The following is an 18,281-nucleotide window of genomic DNA, read 5'->3' on the forward strand; positions in this document are numbered from 1 at the left end:
GATCTTGTTGCAATCATGATTGAATATTGTTCGTTTTCTATGTTAACAATTGCTGATGGGTACACGACCATAGGGAACGGGCATTGTGAGGAAAGTATGTGAATTTGCATGCACGCCTCCTCTTTTCAGGATGGTACTGCTATGTAATCTATTCTAAGCATGTGAATCCATGAAAGATCCAATGCTGGAGAAGGGAATAGTTTCTTACCTGTAACTACATTTCTCCAGCATTGGTATCTTTCATGGATTCACATGCGCCCGCCTGCCTCCCCTGGGCATGCAAACTGGTTCCCCCACTACTTTGGGGGCCGAAATCTGAGGGAGCGCGGGGGCGGGTCCTGTATTTATATCATGGCGTCCTGACGGCGCGGGCACGCATGATACAAAACGAGGTGGATAGGACGCATAAGCGTCGAAAAAGTTTTCCTACGGGAAAGGGTCTATATAATGTACCGGGGATTCCCAGCCTGACGACGGGGAATATTCTAAGCATGTGAATCCATGAAAGATACCAATGCTGGAGAAATGGAGTTACAGGTAAGAAACTATTCCCTTCTCACGCAACCCCAGTAGGGGGACGCATTTCCAACTTCACCCAGGCTTGGGAAGGGATCACATCAGACAGATGGGTGCTGTCAACAGTATCCGAGGGGTACTGTATAGAACTACTGCAGCGTCCCCGGAACCATCCTCCATGACAAAGCGTACACTCTTTAGAACATCAGAAGATTCTCCTGGAGGAGATCGCCATTCTGCTAGCAAAGGACGCGATAGAACTCGTCCCGGGACACCAGGTAAACAAGGGTATTTATTCAACTTACTTACTTCCTTGTGCCAAAAAAAGATTTGGCAATGGGCCCAGTATTGGACTTACGGCCTGCCAACAAGTACGGCAAGCCCCAAAAGTTTCGTATGACTACGCTACAAAAGGTAATCCCCCTCCTAAAAAAGGGGGATTACATGGCAACCTTGGATATGAAAGATGCCTATTTTCATATTCCCATGTTCCCAGCGCACAGAAGGTACTTGCGCTTCGAGGTGGACAGTGGGCACTACCAATTCAAGGTACTGCCCTTCGGGATAGCTTCAGCACCAAGGGTATTCACCAAGGTACTGGCGGTGGCGGCTGCACACCTACGCAGGGAGGCAATCCCGGTGTACCCTTATCTGGACGACTGGCTCATAACGGGGGAAACCCCAGCAATTTGCAGGACAAACATTCAAAGGACTATCGACCTCCTCCACGAATTAGGCTTCTCAACAAACGAGAAAAAGTCAAGCCTGGTGCCAAGCACCTCCAAACAGTTCCTAGGAGCGATCCTAGATACTCGAGGGGTTGACATTTCCTTCAGAGGAAAGAATTCGGAATATACTACTGCAAATTCCGCAATATCAGTCCGGTCACCAAATAACGGTATGCAAAGCAATGCGTTTGCTGGGAATGATGGCGTCATGGATTTACCTGGTCCCCCACGCGCGCCTGCGCATGCGTCCCATGCAGGAATGGTTGGCGAAACAGTGGTCTCAGGCAAGTGGTCAGTGGGACGATCTAGTGGTCGTTTCGCCAACACTAGTACAAAGCATTCACTGGTGGACAAGAGAGGATCTTGCACAGGGAAAGCCCTTTTATGATCCCGAAGTACAGGCAGTAGTCACTACCGATGCATGTCTGACGGGGTGGGGAGCTCACCATCTCCACCACACAGCTCAGGGTCTATGGTCTCCCTCAGTCGCCAAGAACCACATCAACCTGCTAGAGCTTCTGGCAGTATTCAGAGCGCTTCAAGCGTTCGAGCCCCATCTACTACACCTGTCAGTGCAAATCCGGACGGACAGCACGACAGCCGTGTTCTACCTGAACAAGCAAGGAGGGACTCGTTCGCTAAATCTGTTCAAGCTTGCCCAGAAAATCTGGATATGGGCACTCAGACGGAACATCTTCCTGTCATCACAACATGTTCCACGGGAGCTCAATTCCCTAGCGGATGCTCTAAGCAGAGACTCCCTCCCAGAGGAACACAAATGGGTTCTACACAGAGGGGTCGTAGAAGATATCTTCTCTCAGTGGGGTTTCCCCACTATAGACTTATTCGCCACAAGTGAAAACAGACAATGCCCAGGATTTGCATCCAGGTTCCCCCAACCAGACTCCCAGGGGAACGCCCTGTGGATGAACTGGTCAGGGATGTTTGCGTATGCTTTTCCACCAACTCCTCATCAGGAAGGTGGTCAACAAGATGAACAGGGAGTTGATGACGCTTGTCCTAGTTGCTCCCATGTGGGCAAGACAACCGTGGTTCCCACACCTACGCAGGATGGCGGTGTGCGAGCCCATCAAACTTCCAGCCTGGTACAACCTACTGTCCCAGCACCAAGGTCAAACAGTGCATCAGCAACCCAACTCAATCATCCTGGCAGCATGGCTCCTGAGGTCATAGTTTGGGCATCTCAATTTACCACAGAGGTGTATGGACATCCTAAAGGAATCTAGGAAACCAAACACAAGGCACTGTTACTTTGACAAGTGGAAGAGGTTCGTTATCTGGTGCCAGAGTAGACAAATCAACCCTGTTGATTGCACTCCTTCCACTATTGTTACATACATGCTCCACCTGATAGATGCAGGATTGGTTTTTAACTCACTGAAGGTACACCAGGCAGCCCTGTCGGCATACACCCCTTCCCATAACAAGGTCTCGTGGTGGAAAGTACCAGTAGTTAAAGCCTTCATGGAAGGAGTAAAGAGACTTCACCCTCCTATTTCTAACCCACCACCAGGGTGGGACCTTAATGTGGTGCTATCTAAACTCATGGGCCCCCCTTTCGAGCCCATGCATAAAAGCAGTCTCAAACACCCGACTTATATAACGGCCTTCTTAGTAGCTATTACTTCTATAAAAAGGGTCAGTGAAATTCAGGCTCTGTCAGTGCAGGATCCCTTCTTTACTGTGCATAAAGACAAACTGGTTTTACGCACACACCCTAGGTTCTCACCTAAGTTTATATCTAAATTCCACGTAAACCAGTCCATCGAGCTTCCGGCTTTCTTCCAGGACCCTCAAAGCTCGGCTGAGGTGAAACTACACACCCTAGATGCGCGTAGGGCGGTCCTCTACTATGTAAATAAAACCAGACCGCTAAGAAAAACAGATCAACTGTTTGTCTCCGTAGCTACAGGCAGAGAGGGGGATCGCGTCTCTAAAGGTGCCATCTCGAAGTGGATTAACTGTATCCAGCTGTGTTACTCACTCTCTGAAAGAACTCTGCCTTTCACGCCAAGAGCCCACTCTACTAGAGGCATTGGGGCCACTCTGGCTTTCATTGCAAATGTACCCCTTGACACCATTTGCAAAGCAGCTACTTGGAGCTCTATTCACACTTTTACTCAGCATTACTGCATTGACACCCATTCCAAAGCAGATACACAAGTGGGACAAGCGGTTCTAAGACACTTATTTGCACATGACCCTTCTCACATCCTTCAGGTACTGCTCGCTAATCTATGCACAGCATGTGATCTAAGCAGATTCCACAAGCCTCAGAAGGGATGCATTACTCACCGTAATCATATTTCTGATGCTTGTATCTGCTTAGATTCACATGCGACCCACCCTTCCTCCCCTCTGAGAGAAGGCGCATGGTTGCTTGTAGTCTTACCTTTCTATTTGTCTGCTTGGATTATCTGTACTCACACTACTCCTCATGCTACCTCATGTCAGAAAAAATACAATCTGAGGATCCTAGACGTGTGAGGGATCTTGGGTACAGTGGACGTCACACTAGGGATAGTATTACTGGCACGCCCGGTGTGTGTGTATATATGCGGAACTGCCAGGGAGCGGAGGCTACAGGGGGAGGCAAGGACTTTCTGGAGGTGGGGACCGTGCTGCAGTGCACGAAGAATCATGTCTTAAGATGGCGTTCTGGTTTTTCAAAATGGTTTCCAGGCCTAATACAGTACGTTTGGTCAATGTGTCAGCCAGTGGTCCACCCACCACCTGGGCCCTGGTGGCAGGGGGTCCCCGGATGAGTCATCGACGTCACAAGGAGGGGACTGCAGAGGAGGGGGGGGTGTTCCCTTGGACCTGTACTCCCATACACTGTGCACCCAGAAAGGGTGCACCTATTACTTCAGTTCTTCAGGGTCCAGATGAGCATGGGAGTAGTTGCATATAATTTACATAATGGCCTTTGTGGTTGAAGCTGGCAAGGTCTTTCGCAACAAGAGTTTTAAAGAGCTTGCGTAAAGTTGTGAACACTTTATTCTATCAGGCATAACAAAGGAAATGTGTAGTAAAGACCTTCCATGGTTTGCTCAATTTTCAGATAGGGAATGAAGGCCTTGCAGCTGACCTTACAGATGATGCAGACACTGAAGAGGCACTTAAAGAGTTTGACTTTTTGGTAACGGCAGAAGATGGAGAAGGAGCAGGGGAAGCAAGAAGTTCGGGGGACGGGACAGAATGGGGTAAGAAGCTTGTATATACAACTCTTGTGCAAGTACTTTCACAGTAATTTTGGGGCTTTCAGAATTTCTGGAGTCATTGTACTTTGTGTACACAGTAGTACATTCACCTGATGGGGCTGCCAGCCATTGCTTGGGTAAGAGCTGCGTCATGCACTATAATGCTATTTTATGTTGGCTGTGTAATTGGGAAAGTAGGAGAAAATGTCCATGCATGATTCGAATTAGCAATGAGATCAATCTATCCACAAGTTAAGCAGTCAATTGGGACAGTGATAAAACAGAGATCTGGTGGATGTAAACATTTAGGCATCTTCCCATGTTTGCATTTTATTTATGCCAGGACACCCTCCCTCCCCAGCAATGCCTTGTGACAATTGACTTTTGGCAAGTAAGAAATGCTGTGCTTTGTGTGTCAAGAACTGAGGGGTTGAGTAACACTGCATGCCTAGCTAGTAGCTTGAAATGTATACACCCGACTGAAGATATTTCCCAGTTGGTGAGGACTTTTAAATCTAGCAATTCATAATGACACTTTGTGGCAGACACATTTCAGTATCTCTTTCCTAGTGGACCAATACAGCGAGTGACCCAAAACACAGTTTGGCTACTCTAGTTTTCAAAATTCATCATTAACTTAGGGAACCCCTGTTTTTCTGTTTCTCTTGACACTGCTACCTATGAGGGTTCCACCAGATAGCGGCAGAGTTTCCACATTAGTGGGGTAGTGCCTGCTTCATCCCAAGGATGTCCCTTCCAGGAATCCCTGCATAAGTTCATTTCAGAGTACAGCAGCCACATGTTTTGCACAAGAGTGCAAGTGATGTACACATCAGTGTTCATGGCTTTTGCGTTCCTCTATGAGTGAGGAATGGAGATGCCTGGTTCATTTATGACCGGTTTGAAAGAATAAAATCCTGTGATTGGAGGGGAGGTGCAGGGGGCAGAGCTACCACACACCTCAGTTGCAATCCTCAAGGAGCCAAAGTTTCTAGAACATTCCTTTTTCTGTGTAGTTTAAGTTTAATTTACGTAGCTCGTAGTATATACATACACCTGAAAAATCTCCATGATGCTAAAGAATGTAGGTTTAACACTTTTCAGACTAGTAAGTAGGTCATGAAGAAATGCCAGATAAAACATGACTTTGCGGGATCATTGGACTCCTCGACGGCCTCGAACAGACACCACTGGAGGCCTGTCATTCCAAACAAAAGTGAAGCACATCTTTGATCACCTTTAAACTATTGTTGGGGCTCCCCTGCACTGAAACCATGCCAGTGTCAAACAGCACAGCTGCATCGTATCCACAGCTTCAACGATTTGTCATCTCATTTGGTGTAAAAATTTTGCTAGTGGATAATGGTCCTGCTTCCCTACGGAATTTAGCTGTCGCTTGAAGTCTCTCCCTGAACAGCCTAGGACTTCTAATTTTTGCCACGTTTTCACAACAGTTTGAGGGAGGAGTGGGGGGGGCGGGTAATCCTGTGAAACTTGCAGTAATGTGCGTTTTATTGTTGGCTATTCCATTGGTGAATTGCTTTTCCTTTTTCCCAGAAAAAAATGACTAGTTCTCCAGTATTCTGGCATCTTGCACATGCAGTAAGCCAATTATATTCACTATTTTATCATTCTTTTTTTTTTTTATAACTGTTTATTGAATTTAAACAACATAACATAAAGAGACGTACAAGAATAAGACATCAATCAGCAGTATACATGTTGAAGGCAATCGTCCATATCAACAGGGCCCGTGGGGCCGAGGACCGAAAGACATCTATAGGACAAGGCAGGCAAACAATGCTAGCAGCATTACCGGTGTGCCCCCACCCGCAGGGCTCATTGAGCATCTAGCCATTTACCCCATATTTTTTCGAATTTGCGGGGGCAGCCCCTTGCATTATAGATCCGGCGCTCTAAGGTTGCGCACCTGTCCAGCTCATTACTCCAGCGGTTCAGGCTCAGTGGATCGGCAGATCCCCAATTGGCCGCAATAAGTCTTTTGCCTGCCCCCAACGCAATTGCCAAAAACATTTTCTCATATTTGGACAGGTCTACTTCCACCTCCCCCCCCCCCCCCCCCCCCCCCCAAATGCCCAAGAGTACCATCTTGGGGTCCCTGGGAATTGGTGTCGCCAGAGCGGCTGAGATTGTGTAGACACAGCCCACCCAGAAGGCCTGTATCGCCTGACAGTCGCATATCATATGGTAGAAGGTGGTGGGTTCAGTTTTGCATCGAACACATGTCCCGTCTTCTATTCCACCCCATCTGGCCATTGCAGTGCGTGAGTGATATGAACGATGGAGGATCCTCAACTGTATTAGTCTGAGCTTGGATTCTATCCCAATTTCTCTGGGGGACATTAACGCCTCTACCCAATCTTCCGGTTCCAGGGGGCCCAGATCCCTTTCCCACATTGCCTTTAGCCCGTCGAGTTGTGCAGCCCCGAATGAGCTAAGGGCCTGATAGAGAGTGAAAGTGACCCTAGAAGAGATGTGCTGCGGGAGAATATTGGTCTCGATGGGAGAGCAAGGGGGTACGACAGTCGTGTCCGGGAAATGGGCGCGGATCTCGTGGGACAGTTGCGCATGCCGAAACCGGTCCATGGGTGCCAAGTCGAATTGTTCGCACATGGTCTCAAAGCTCAGGAGGCGACCCTCTTGTATTACGTGTACTAATGTGTGTATTCCTTTTGTCAGCCAGTGAGTTCAACCTAAAAATCTGTGTTTCAGAATCCTATACTGAGTGTGAGCATGTGGCGCAGCCGGCGACTGAAAAAAGTAAGAAAGATTCAGGAAGTGGGTGCAGCTATTACTGCTCTCTATTAAACTTCCCGGCCTTTGCGTGTACTTCACCTACCGTTTGACTAAACGTACTCTGTCTCTGCGCAACCCTAGGCTCACCCCTTACTGGGTAGCCGTACTTTGTGTATTTGTCTTTTTTACCTGTAGGTTCCCTTCAATTGTGGTCGCTGTTGCGCGGTGAACTGTGCCCCATTAGGCTCTCTCCCACTCTAGGACCTCACCTAGCTGCAGGAACTGTTTCTACTGTCTCACCTGTCTGCTCCTTTCTGTGTGACCTGTCCCCCCCCCAATCCCCCCCCACCCCCTCCCTCTGTGTATCCGGTGCTGTGCAGCGCTGGGCTGTGCCTCTCTCCATTCTCTCACACTCCTTCCTCCTACTTTCCTCCTTGCATCCCCTATGTTGCCCTCCGTTTCTCCCATCTTCTCTAACTGTTACTCTATCTCCTATCCTATCCCTCTCACTAGGTCTGGGAGTAAGTGGTTTCACAGTGATCTCCTGGTGTCCAACCCAGGCCTCCCTTTTGCTGATACCTATTTCAGTGCTTTCTGGTACCTACATCAGTGCTTCCTCCAGACACACTCACCAACCTTCTTAGTTTTTCCCTCACCAGACCTATGGACCCCTCAGATGGTCCTGGCCCCCTCCCATTTCTTCCTCTCCCATTAATGGTGGCACTCGGTGGGAGGTCCTCTTGGCCTCCTTCCACTTCTCCAAGACCATCATTGTCTGCCTGAATGGCACGGTCTTGGCCCAGGGCCCTCAGCCCAATCTCCTCCTTTTGAATAGGTGTCTTCTGAGTCTTGTGAACTTCCTTCTCCCTCTACTCCTACCAGCACCTCTCTGGCACCTCTGCCACCTCCTTTGCTCCTCCTCTGTCTACTATGCCACCTCCTGCTACCACCTCTGCTCACTCGCTGGTCCTTCTGCCACTTCTGCTGGGTGTACCTGTATCTCAAGCCTGTACCCCACGCCGGAAGACTTTCAAGTGTGGCACCCTGCTCCACGTCCCTACTCTAGACTCTCGCTCTGCTGTCACACTCCTCAGACATCTGTCACCTCCTCGAAGAACTTGACTTGTATGTCCTCGCTCTCACCGAAACATGGTTTACGGCCAGCTCTGTCACAAGTTTTGACGCTGTCCTCCCTGATGGCTACAAAATCCTCTCCGAGCCCTGAACCAAGCGACCCCAAGGTGGAGTAGCTCTGATCTTTCTGGAGTGGGTCCCTGCTTCTTTCATTCATACGCACGCCTACTCCTCCTTTGATACCTCTCAACTACTCCTTGGAGACCTCCACTGTCCCATGAATGTAATCTCTCCTCTGGGCTCTTCCGCAACCTCTGCGACACTCTCGCTCTCCATTCTACCCTCTGGTCCAACACACTCTTCAGGGGACAACTTGGATGATCTCATCTCCTCAGACATGCCCCTCTGACCCTCTCACCACTCCTCTTTCTTGGACTGACCACTTTCTGCTCTCCTCTCACCTGAAACCTGGTCCCTCAGGCAAAGCCCACCACAGCACTGCCACCCACCTTCTCAGTCATTTAGCCCATGAAGTGTGTCAGTGTTTTCCTTTGCCTCTACTTTCTCTGCTCCCCCTATTCCTAAAGTTGGGTCACACTGGCAGTCCTCTTACCTGCATCTTTCTGTCGCCAACACTCTGGACATCCTTGCCCTTGTCGTGAGTATCCGTCTCAAGCATACCTCCAAGTGCAACTCTTGAAATCACTCCGACCTCACCACCCTGAAAAGCAATTGCGGGGTGGCTGAGAGGAAGAGAAGGACTTAGGGCGCATCCTCTGACAAACTGGCCTGTTGTCTGCTCCAAAGGAAATACAGACTATGTCCTGTCCAAGCAGAGTTAACAGCCAAGCCAGCGTCTCTGCAGCCTCCAACACGGCTGAACTTTTTAAAATCTGCAAGGAGGTGGCCAATCCTTTTGCAGTTGCCACACCTCCTGTTACCACCCAGGCCCTCTGTACGGCTCTGGCTTCTCACTTCATCACTAAAACTCAGAACGTCCTGTCCTCGCTGTCCTCTCCCTCTCTCGGCCCCTCTGGCAGCCTCTCCCTCCTCCGACAACACCTGTGGATGTTTCTAGACAAGTCTGATCTATGAAAGTGTCATCCAAACAGGTGCTTCCCTGCTCCTCCAGAACCATCACAAACCACATTGACACCCTTGCTTCAGCCTTAGCCGATTTCTGCAATCACTTTTGCCATTGTATCCTTCCCATCTCTCCTCAAGCCCTCCCTTGTGCACCCCTCCGATCCTACTTGTCTGGCAAACTATTGCCTGATCTCCATCACTAATTTCCTGGGCAAACTCTTGGTTAAAGCTGGCCATCTCCCAGCTTAAACTCCACACTGAATCTGTTGGTTAGCTCCATGACCATCAGTGTGGCTTCAGAGCTGCCACAGGCATGGAAAGTGCTCTCCTGAACACCCGTGAAGATCTGCTCACTAATCTTGACTCTAGCCTTCATTCCGTTCTCATGACCTTTCTTCTGTCTTTGACACGTTCAATCATGCCATCCTAATCAAATGACCCTGTGAGAAGCTGGGCATCATGGATCAGGCACTGGAGTGGTTGACATCCTTACCCAAGGACCAACCCTCCAAGGTCCAACTTGGGTCCCTTCTCTCCACCACCTCTCTCCACTTGTGGCGGTCCCCAGTGCTCTATCCTGTCATCCTGGCTCTTCAATGGCTACTTGGCCTCTTTAGCCCACCTTATCTCTACCTTCTGATGTAACTTTCAGTGTTATGCGGGTGACTCTTTCAGGCTCCCCTCAGCTGCCTCCTTCTCTCTCGCTCATTTCTGACTGTCTATCCGCGATTCAGGATTGGTGCGCCTCCAGTGATCTCTGCCTTAATGCCAGTAAGACAGATATCCTTCTCATTGGGACCCCTGCTCCTGCTTTCCCCCTCACTCTGGCTGCCCTCCTTGGGCCCTCTTCCTTTGCTTTTCAGTGAGGCACAAAACCTTGGTGTGATTTTCGACTCTGCTATCTCCATCTCTTCTCACATCACAGACCTTGCCAAGAAGGCCGACTACCAGCTGCACCTCCTCAGAGGTATTCTTCCTTTTGTCACTTTTCCCCAGAAGCTCACTGTCTAGCGAGTCATGGTTCTCTAGGCTGGACTACTGCAACAGCCTCTTTCTCAATCTGCCTTCCTCTACTCTCCACCCTCTGCCACTAATCCAGAACAGGACTGCGAGACTTCTCCTTGGCTTTAAGCCCAGGACTGTATCTTTCCAGCCCTGACGTCTCTCCACTGGCTGCCAGTATCTGCAAGGATCAAGTTCAAGCCCCTCTGCCTCGTCCAGAAGGCTTTCTGGGGTCTGGCACCCACACTACATCTAGCTTTCTCTTTCAAAATACCTTCCTTCTCGAGCCCTTCGCTCAGCTACCTCCAACTCTGAGGGTCAGACGCTTCTCCAGGCAGAGTGGGGGGTGGTGGGAGGGGGCTTAGATCTCTCTCCTCTGCAGGTGCCTCCCTCTGGAATGTTCTCCCTCCCACACTCAAACAAAGTCCCGGAAGCTGCTCAAGTCCTTCCTTTACTCCTCTGCGGTAACAGGTTCTTCCATGATCAGACTCCACTACACTGCCTCCGGGCCTACCACACACTTGGGTGTTTGAGGGGGGGGGGAGTCAAAGTCCCTTGACTCCTTGCACTTGACCCGAGCTGCGCTACCCTGCCTGCAATAACTCGGAGAATTACTTCCCTGATAGCACCCCCTTCGATTGGATTGTGTCCTCTCACGTATTCCTCATCTTATAATCGTATCCTGCCAGCTTTCTTGCTTCGCAAAAAAATGTGTGGTCGTGGCGTCTGTCCCTCGACAGGCTCCATACCATGTTGACGTCACCATCAGTATAAATTGCTCATGCCGCGCCAGTTGGCTTCAGTTCAGTTTTTCTGATTGCTTCGCTCTCGAACAGCGTGCTTCGAAATTTTCTTTAGAAAATGTCGTCTTCCACCTCTTCTACTCCCAAGACGGGGTTCAAAAATGTTATCGACTGCAGATCGAACATGTCGATTACAGATCCTCACTGCGTTTGTCTTTGGTGCCTAGGTTCGGACCATCGAACCGGCGACTGTGGCTCCTGTCCGTCGATGACGGAGAAGGCCCTTCGTTTTAGGAAAGGTAGACTGGCGGTGGAAAGCTTCCAAGGCCTCCTCCTAGGCCTCGTCAAAAAGACGTAGGAAATTGAGCGATTTGCAAGAATCGCATTGTCGTAAACGCTGTAAGAGGTCTCGATCACGCAGCAGATCAAGACGCTCTTAACCTTCCTCTTCAAAAAAGGTTAAGAGAAGACATAGATCTCCCTCTTCTTCCTCGGATACGTCTACCGAATTGGTATGATGCCCGACTAAGTCGGATTCCCCAAGAAAATGGGATGAATTTAGAAGGAAGATGATGAAGGTCTTTGAGAACGCGGCCTCAACCTCCTCAAAGAGGCCTCAAGAGCCAGACCCCGGTCGCTCCGGACGACACAGGGAAGTCAGGAACTACTATGGAAATATCCGGTAGTAAGGGTGAAACTCGAAGGACTCAAGTCGACGTCAAATCATCGAAGATTCCTCGAATCTAGTTTCCCCAACACTGTCTAAAAAACATAAGTTGTTGAAACCCTTGACGACTTCGTCATCGAAGCCAACAGCTTTTTCGACTCCTTTGTCGAAGACGTCATCGGTGTCTTCGAAGACTCCTTTGATACGATCGAAGGTTCCTTCGATTCCTTCGACCCAAACTCATGTACAGGAAAGGAGATTTACTCCTTTACCTAAGTCAGACTTCATTAAGTCTATGTCTTCTATATTTGAAGAAAGTGGCTCTGAAGAAGTTTCTCCTTTTGGAGTACAATATGGTACTAGAGAGGTCCCAGAAGAATTAATTTTTCCAGAATCGAAAATGAGACCTGTGTGATACCCTTCACTCTGCTGGTGGCATTGATAAGTCACCTGAGCTGGAGTTTGCAAAACCTGACCCTGCAGAACACGCATATTCAGGGTACAGGAGTCTAATGAATAGAGTGGTTGAATACATGGGCTGGGGTAGAGCCTCATCCACTTTTGATCAGGATGGTATGACTGATATACTTGATCAGGGCCCCCAGAAGTATCCAGTTCTCCCCTTCCACAGGGCACTTCAAAGAACAGTAGAAAAAAAACTGGGAAGTTCCTGCTACAATTGCTGCAGTCAACAATCATTTTCCAAAGAAGTATAGAACTTCTAGTTCTGATCCTGATTATTTAAGAAGGCATCCCACTCAAAAAGTCTGGTTATTCAGGCTGCAACTTCCTCAAGACAAACAGCATATCCATCTATCCCCCCCCCCCTCCCCTTTAGAGAGAAAAAGGTGGATGCTTGGGCCGGTAAGGTCTTTACCTCGGGTAGTATGGCTCTCAAGTCAACTAATGTCACCTCTACCCTGCCACGTTCCCATTCACAGGAAGCACCGAATGTTTCTATGCTTCGTAGTGCAGAGACGGTACTACCAGTTCAAGGCTCTACCTTTTGGCTTGAAGTCAGCCCCCAGAGTGTTCATGAAGTGCCTGACACCGGTGGTGGCCCATCTGCATCTACAGTGTATAAACGTATACCCGTACCTCGACTGGCTTGTCTGAGCCCACTCTCGAGAGTTGGCTGTTGGACACACGGAGGTGACCGTCCAGCTAGCAGATCTGGGATTCTCCATCAACTATCCAAAATCCTGCTTGACACCATCGCAGAACGCACGGTTTCTAAGCGCCAGACACATACAATGTTCTGCCTGGCGTCACCCTCCGGTGAGATGGTAGCGGCCATTCCAGGGACTCTGCAGCGGCTGTTGTCGATGAAGACTGCCACGGTGCAAACCATCAAGTCGTTGCTTGGCATGATGTCCTGCATCTACCATATCCGGCTCTGCAGGTTACAGATGCAACCTGTTAAGATCCTGCTCATCCAGGAGTTTCGTCTGACGATTTGGTAGGGCGTCTGCTCGAATATCGCTCGGGGCACAGTGTTTGAAAACCCTCCATACCAGGAGACTGTCACCCCAGATGCTGCCCTGGAAGGCTGGGGAGCCCACACCGGGCGTCTGCATGCCAGAGGCCTCTGGCTGCCAGAATAAGTTTCTCCATATCAACATCCTGGAGCTACGGGCCGTGTTCTGGGCCCTGAAGTAATTCCTTCCGTCTCTGAAGGGCAAGGTGGTGAGGATCTTAATGGACAAAACCACCACAATGTACTACATCAGGAAACAGGAGGGGACTCGATCTCCAAGAAGCGCAGGACTTTTGGTGCTGGGCCGACGGACAAGAGATGTTCTTCGTTCCTCTTCACTTAGCAGGATTCAAGAACGCCATCACATACTCCCTCAGCAGAAAATTGCGCTCCTGTAACGAGTGGGAACTTTGGCAGGACCAGGTGGACCGCATCTTCAAGTGGGGCAGGCCCCAGATAGATCTGTTTGTGGCAAACTCCAAATGCCAGAGGTTTGACAGCAGAGTCCACCAACCTAGAAGCCTGGGGGGGCGTGTTCCCCTTCCCATGGAAAGGCCTGTTTCTGTACGTGTTTCCTCGGTTTCCTCTCCTGGTATGAGTCCTCAACACACTGACCGCGCCAATGCAGGATGATACTCCTCGACCCGGCGTGGCTGAGGCAGATTTGGTACCCAGACCTTCTCCGTCTCCTCTGGTCAAGCTGCCAGTGGTTCCCAATCTCACCAGAGAGAAGGAGGCGCAAGCCTTCACCAGGATCTCTGAACATGAGGGCTTGGCTCCTGCAGCCCTAGAGTTTGGTGGATATGAGTTACCTGCTGACTGTAGGGAGGCACTCGCCAGGGTGTCGTTGACTTTTAAGTGCTACGGTCACAAGTGGAAGCGTTTCGCTATGTGGTGCTGGTCTCGTAAGATTACCCCTCTGAGGGTCACAGCCCTGCAGATTCCTCCATACTTGCTATCCTTGTCCAGGGTTGGATTGGCGCACACCTCTTTCAAGGTACATCTGGCAGCTATCTCCCGCTACACCAGGTCTCCAGGTAGATATTCACTCTGGTCTCACCGACACTCAAAGGAGTGTTTCGATCTTCCATCTCAAGTTGGCTTTCTGGCTGCATCATGCATGGTCATTGGTTGGCGAACCGACCGCTGCCCGGCCGTCCGAGAGCCCACTCCTCCAGAGCGATCGCTGCGACAATGGTGTTCCTGTCTGGTGTGCCCCTGCAGGGTGGCTGCGTGCAGGTCCACGCACTGCCACAAAATTCTACTGCGTCGACAGGGATTCCAGGGAAGAGTCCAGAGTCGGCCAAGCAGTGCCTACGCAACCTGTTTGCTTGAGGTGAGTCTCTTCCAGAGGTAAGAGTTGATTGCGTCTTTTGAGCCCTGCCATCTCCCGTTATTGTGTAGTGTTGTATTGCTATGTATTGTAATTCATGAGCATGTGAATCCATACCAGACCCCCTTCTGGCAAAGGAACAAGTTACTTACCCGCAACTATTGTTCTCCAGCATTGGTCTGGCATGGATTCACATGCAAACCCTCTCTCTGTCCCCTCTGTGGCTCTTCTTGGTCCTAATGCCACGTTACATGCTTAACAAATCGGAAGATGGCTGCCAGAGGAGGGGCTTAGGGAGGACTGTCATTGGATGGGGGTAGTATGACCCAGACTACAGCGATTGGTTTAAAGGAGAAATACAGTTTGTAAGTGAGGATTCCCAGCCTGACTGGAAATATTCATGAGGATGTGAATTCGTGCAACACCCATGCTGGAGAACACAAGTTACAGGTAAGTAACTAATTACGTACCAAAGAGGTTTAAAAGCATAGAACCGGGATTCGAATCTGAGTTGGTCTGCGTCTTCTTGGTTCCAAGAAGAGCGCGTTGCCACCAAACTATACTTACCTTGCCCGTTCCGTTGCCATACTACTTTAGGGTTCTGTCTTTCATTTCTGTATTCAAATGTTAGGCAAGATTGTGTGCAGTATCCTTTGAAATACAACAACCTTTACCTCCTGGCAATAGGGAACCCAAACTTTGATAGAAGTATGTACTACACAGGTTGGTAGTTTGGCTGAGCAGCCAGGCTTATCTCAAGAGGGGTCAATGTGAACAGTAGGGTTGTAACAGTTTCACAGTGACAGTTATTCAAATAAACACACTCAAGGTTTCTTGATTAAACAATTTATTTAACCGTCAGTTATATAAGCCTTCTTCAGAAGGGAGCAAAATATGTAACAATTCTAATACACTTCAAAACACACTTTGTTTCTCTAAATCAGATGGCACACAGACACGTCCTACACCCTCGGGTGACTTAAATAGCAAGAGCATTGTGGACATGGATTTATCACTGGTATAGTTGGAGTAATACTGAGTTTGGGTGCAAAGGGTTAAAGGAATAAAACAAAGGTTAACAAATAATTCATAAACTGGCAAATTCTTTTAAATCCATTGCAAAGTAAATTAACCCTTTCGAGGAAAGGCAAAAGCACAAAGTCGGCGCTAGAAGAGTCTCTTGGGGAGTCAGGACAGTCCATGTTAGTTTAACTAAATCTAGGGGAGCTGAAGATATTCTTTGCAGGTGAGTAAACGTCTTGCACAATGTTTTTAGAAATAAGATTCACTTGAAAGGTCACGCCGGAACAGAAGCCTGCTGGAACCATTTCTTCCAACCAAAGGTACTGTAAACCTAAGAGGACTTGCCTTTTGTTGTGTAGCGTAACTTGCTCTCAGTTGAGACTAGAGCTTAGTAGTGACTGACAGCTAGGCTGGAATTAATGGGACAAACCTGCTTAAAAGGTGAGGCTTTTTGGCTTGGAAGGCTGAGTCGACCACTGGACGAAAGAATACAAAGAAGAACTTTGAAGAGACGCCTGCTGCACCGTTGGTTTGCCCGGTGAAGCCCTGCTGCTGTGCTGAATCTCTGAATTAGTCTCGACTAGAGAAGCCCTGCAAGGACGACTTCTCCCCTTGAGTTGGTGGGACCAATCAACTCCAAAGTAAGCCACCTGGACAAACTCTCGGAGCTGGTTGAAATTCCACTGCAGTTGCTGCTGGAGCCAAATAGCCAGGGAGAGGAACACCAGATTGTGTGCGTTGCTTTTAAGTTGGAGCACGGGCAATTCTCAGTCGCACTACGCCCAAGAGTGCAATATAGGCAAGTAATTGAAGAGAGATGTGGTTATAAGTCTGATGGATTTATTTGCAAAGTAGCTTGACACGTGTTTCGAGTCTAAACCGACTCTTCTTCCCTCTCCCCTACCCTGCTAATGTCACCCTCAGCTGCATTTTGACTGACTGCCTGGTTCCTTCTCAGCCATACAGGGCACCAGTCTTCCTCCCCCTGTCTCACCTAAACTCCCCCCTCCCCCGATTCCTGCACTTACCCTACCAGTCTTCCTCCCCCTGTACTAGCCTGGCGGTGCCGCACCACTACTGCCCTACTGAACCTGTTCCAGCTCTGTCCTTGCACTTAACATGTGGACCCCACACCCCTGCACTTCTTGTATCATTTAAAACATGCAAGTGCAGTAACGAGGCCTAGTAGGACCGTTATTTTTCCTGTGGCGTCTTGAAGCACCATTTGCTGTATAGGCACTTTATAATTACCCAATAAATAAAATATCAAACTTGCACCTTTTTCCTGAAATCAACCCACATGACCACATGGTGGTTGCTTGGTTTCAGAGGCTGTTAGGCTTAATGGCTGCATGTGGACTGGTGGTTCCATTATCAAATGTCAAGATGAGGCTAATACAATTGTCTTTGAGGCAAGTTTGCTCTCATGTATCAGACCCAAGGGATTACTCAGTCCCAGTGATGTTGGACGATGAGGGACGGCTTCATTCGTTGGTATAATCAGAACAACCTGATGAATGCAACTCCTTTTTCTGAACCAGTTTCTAGTGTAAACAATACTGCTGATCCTCTTCACTGGGCTGGGGAGTAACAATGTTTCATCTGAGGTTATTTGACATCTGGTATCCCATGGATAGGAGATGCCACTTAAACCTATTGAAGTAGACTGCAATTTTCCAGGCCCTCTGTAGCCTTTCAGAAGAATATCAAGAACAAGGTACTACGCAGTCAGACAGAAAATGCTGTATCAAAGTTTTATGTAAACAAGCAAGGAGGAACCAGATCTTGGCCCCCTAATTTCTACGGGCGTTATAGATGTGATAATTGGTAATGCAGAGGGGATTATGCATGTATCGGGCCTGGAAAATTCAGCAAGACTACCTCAGTCTTGCTGTGTGACTGCGAACCACAAATGAGCCCTCAATCAGATATTTCACGAATGGGACACTCTCCAGGTCGACCTGTTTTTGATGAATGACAACAAGAAACCTGCCTTGTATGCCCTGTTTGTGATGAATGACAACAAGAAACCTGCCTTGTATGCCTCGAGAGGGACTGGGCCATGACTCTATGGAAGATGCTCTGGAAATCTGCTTGGACAATATGACTGAGTTAGCTTTTCCACTGCTGCCTTTGATCCATCATGCACCTTTGAAACTGAGGGATTCCTGGAACTGTTTCATGGTGTTTATAACCCTGTGGTGGCCAGCCAGGTTCTGGGACCTGATCACTGTTTCTACCTGCCCCCCAGTACATCTGTCATAGATTCCGCCTCTACCAGCACAACGGTTGAGTGTGGCTCCTCTCTCCACAATCTATTAACTTGATGGCATGGCTCCTGAGGTCAGGTTATTGGATCCCGTTGGCCTTTTTTAATTAGAATCTTCGCAATATACAAGTAGCGCACAAACCTCAGGGCTCCTGGCTCTTTCCCACTTTATATAATGTTTTTACAAAGCCCCTCTTTGACATCTTGGACAGTCACGATGTACACTTTACCAATTATGCTGATGACATACAGGTACTGTTACAGTTTACTGGGCATTATAGGCAGGATCGGGCACTTTTCTTAGTTATTAGCGTCTTCAGGTCAGGGTTGCGATTTCTCCCCTGCACCAACTGTATGGTTCAGATTCAGTTGCATTTATCTTTTG

General features: G+C 48.8%; 1 protein-coding gene across 3 annotated transcripts in view; it reads left to right on the forward strand.

Annotated features, from left to right (window-relative positions):
* The window catches only part of STRN3 (striatin 3), a 1,674,795-nt gene that overhangs the window by 765,678 nt on the left and 890,836 nt on the right, over positions 1-18,281 (forward strand). For all 3 annotated transcript variants that reach the window (XM_069638486.1, XM_069638489.1, XM_069638488.1), the window contains exon 7: positions 4,327-4,468. In XM_069638486.1, the coding sequence (XP_069494587.1) occupies positions 4,327-4,468 (142 nt within the window). The remainder of the gene's footprint in view (positions 1-4,326; positions 4,469-18,281) is intronic.

Source organism: Ambystoma mexicanum, chromosome 14, assembly GCF_040938575.1.
Source record: "Ambystoma mexicanum isolate Mex_15411 chromosome 14, UKY_AmexF1_1, whole genome shotgun sequence".
Taxonomy (NCBI): domain Eukaryota; kingdom Metazoa; phylum Chordata; class Amphibia; order Caudata; family Ambystomatidae; genus Ambystoma; species Ambystoma mexicanum.